This window comes from Pieris napi, chromosome 9, assembly GCF_905475465.1.
Source record: "Pieris napi chromosome 9, ilPieNapi1.2, whole genome shotgun sequence".
NCBI classification, from domain to species: domain Eukaryota; kingdom Metazoa; phylum Arthropoda; class Insecta; order Lepidoptera; family Pieridae; genus Pieris; species Pieris napi.
In genome coordinates this window covers 6,377,380-6,380,161 of record NC_062242.1, presented here as the reverse complement: position 1 = coordinate 6,380,161, position 2,782 = coordinate 6,377,380, and the positions used below count along the sequence as shown (strand labels likewise).

Genomic DNA, 2,782 nt, shown 5'->3' with positions numbered 1-2,782 from the left:
TTCAATTTATCTTTTTATGGTGACATATATGCTGCTATGCCCACCATCTTGCCATTTTGGTTTATTTGTTAACATAGCATGTTTCGCTAAGAATATTTATCTTTAGAGTAATAAAATCTATTAAGTAATCATTTTTAAGCCTTCAAAATGTTTAACGAAGACTCGTCTACAATTAGTAACTGTATAATTAAATTAATTATTTTCAGACTATCGTAATTGTGGGGATTGCTGTAAGTAGCGTCTCCGACGGATTCATTTTTGGCCAAATGTCTGGGATGTTGGAAGCTTTGCACAATGCTGAAGGCTCATTTTCGCTCGACAATAATGATTTGTCATGGATCGGTAATTTTCTTTAATTTAGTTTTTGATTAATATCATTCTAGGTATTTGACCGTACTTAATCAAACAAAACTACTTGGTAATATAATTTGATTTCTGTTATCACTATTACGCTAAACACATTTATTCAAGGTCAACTAAGTCAAAGTAACAGAATTCTATAGAAAGATCTTCAGACATAATAGTGTTTCAAAATCTGATTGAGCTCAGGCTTGCCAATAAAACACAAAAAACATAACATTTTATTATATCAAATAACCCTGTAACGCTGTTATGATATAAACCAGTTTTTATAATCAGTTTTAATTATATTTTTAATGATACATAACTACGTACAATTACAAATTTCAAACATTAAATCAAATTCATTGTTAGTTTACCACGTATTTGAGGTTTAATAACTATACAAGAACTTGTTTTCAGCTTCTACGATTAACGTCACATGCATAGTTGGATTCGCTATAATAGCTGTGGTAACAGAAATATTTGGAAGAAAATTGTCCGTAACTATAGCAACAATCCCAGTGATTATATCCTGGATAATGACTTACACAGCTCACAACAAAACAGTTTTATTACTATCTAGACTTTTTGCAGGAATTTCGTACGGAGGTATTTTATTTACAAGTTATGTAAACATAGGCGAATATATGTCTCCTAATATCAGATTCATGTCTTTTAATATGCTAGTTTCCGTGGGATCTCTTGTCGGAACTATGTTAGGACACATGTTAAGCGTGGTAATGGATTGGAGGAACGTGGCACTCGTTGGGCTCATTCCTTCTCTAATATCCGCTACGATTCCATTCTTTTGGGTTGAAAGTCCGATGTGGTTAGCAGGAAAAGGCAGATTCGAAGAATGTGAAAAGACCTTTCGTTTACTTCGCACGCCAGGAGAGGATGCGGAAGAAGAATTAAAACTTCTTATATCTGTTGAGAAAGATAAAAAAACTAAGTATAGACAAATGAAAAGTAACCTTGTTGCATTGAATATGTTAAAGGACGCTTTTAAGAAACGGTATTTTTGGAAAATATTCTTTTTATCCTTACTCGTTAATATATATAAAGTTGCAGCTGGCAGGGTTTTGTTCAGTACATTGGCAATAACAATTCTTCAAGGCATTACGGGTACATCTGATATACTTTTATTTACCTTAACAACTAACGGGTTTGCTGTCTTTGGCGCTTGCATATCATGTTTATTACTGCGAAGATTCAAAATGAGACAATTGTTATTTCCAACTGCATTCTTAGCTAATATTTGTCTTATTATTTTTGGCCTTGTAATATATTTGAAGCCGGATAAAGATGAGGTTTTTAATTGGATTAAAATTTTACTTCTTGCGACATATTTAGTGATTGTTGGAGCTGGACCTTATCCAGTGTCAGAATCTATATTAACTGAGATTCATCCACTAGAGCTCAAAACGTTCAACATGTTTACAATCGGTGCTATTTCTGGTGTCATCCAATTTTTAGCTATTAAATTGGCCCCAGATATGTTCCTTGTCATAGGTTACCATGGAGTATTTTTCATTAACGCTTTTATAACATTTCTATGTCTTGTTTACCTCTGGTTCTTTTTACCGGAAACTAAAGGTAAAACATTACAAGAAATTGAATTGTATTTAAAAAATAATAATTGTCATGACTCCGATAACATAAAACAAGAACAAATGAAGGAATTATTAAACATAAAAACAATAGCGGCTAGTGATCTAAACGCCTGAAATCGGATTTTACTAAAATAGAGCAAAAATATACTTCACCAAAGAACAACCATAAACCATCTAATGAAATTACGATAGCCAATTATATAAATACTAGAGATTTTTAATAATCTAGTCACAACGATCAAGTCCCTTTATTACTTAGCATGTATAATTTTAATTTTGACGGCTCATTGGTCTAGTGGTTAGTACCCCTGACTGCGAATCCATGGGTCCCGGGTTCGATCCCCGGCTGAGACAAACATCGATGTGATGAGCATTTGGTGTTGTGCTTAGGTCTTGGGTGTTTAAACATGTATTTATATTTCTATCTATCTATATATGTATGTATATCCGTTGCCTAGTACCCATAACACAAGCTTCGCCAGCTTCGCATGGGACTAGGTCAATTGGTGTGAATTGTCCAATCATAAAAAAACATATATATATTTATAAATATGTTTTGGTAATTGGTAGTTATAATATGTGTAATATGTGTTGTCGCCGTTACCGGTGTCATTTTAATTTGTAAGTTACATACAAATAAAAGACTGTAATTTTTAACTGTGTTTAAATATACTGAGTATATTTTACAATACTATCATATAAAGTGTTGTGACGAGTTTATGTTAAGGAGTTTATATTATATATTTTGTCGAAGAAATAAATATAAAATATAGGATGTATGTAGTCTGTACATTGTATTTTAAACTGAAGCTACAAAAGTCTTGATT

The 2,782-nt window shown here is 32.2% G+C and overlaps 1 protein-coding gene across 1 annotated transcript; it reads left to right on the top strand.

Moving 5' to 3' along the window:
- On the top strand, positions 1–2,274 carry LOC125052483 (facilitated trehalose transporter Tret1-like). Its single transcript, XM_047653362.1, has 2 exons — positions 1–342; positions 763–2,274. The coding sequence occupies exons 1-2, from the start codon at positions 267–269 to the stop codon at positions 2,067–2,069; spliced, it is 1,383 nt and encodes a 460-aa protein (XP_047509318.1). The 5' UTR covers positions 1–266; the 3' UTR covers positions 2,070–2,274.
- The last annotated feature ends 508 nt before the right edge of the window (positions 2,275–2,782 follow it).

Excerpts from the sequence above, each read along its gene's own strand:
- LOC125052483 (XM_047653362.1), top strand. The coding sequence starts at position 267 with ATGTCTGGGATGTTGGAAGCTTTGCACAATGCTGAAGGCTCATTTTCG. Across the intron at positions 343-762 it reads TAATGATTTGTCATGGATCG|CTTCTACGATTAACGTCACA; the intron begins GTAATTTTCTTT and ends ACTTGTTTTCAG.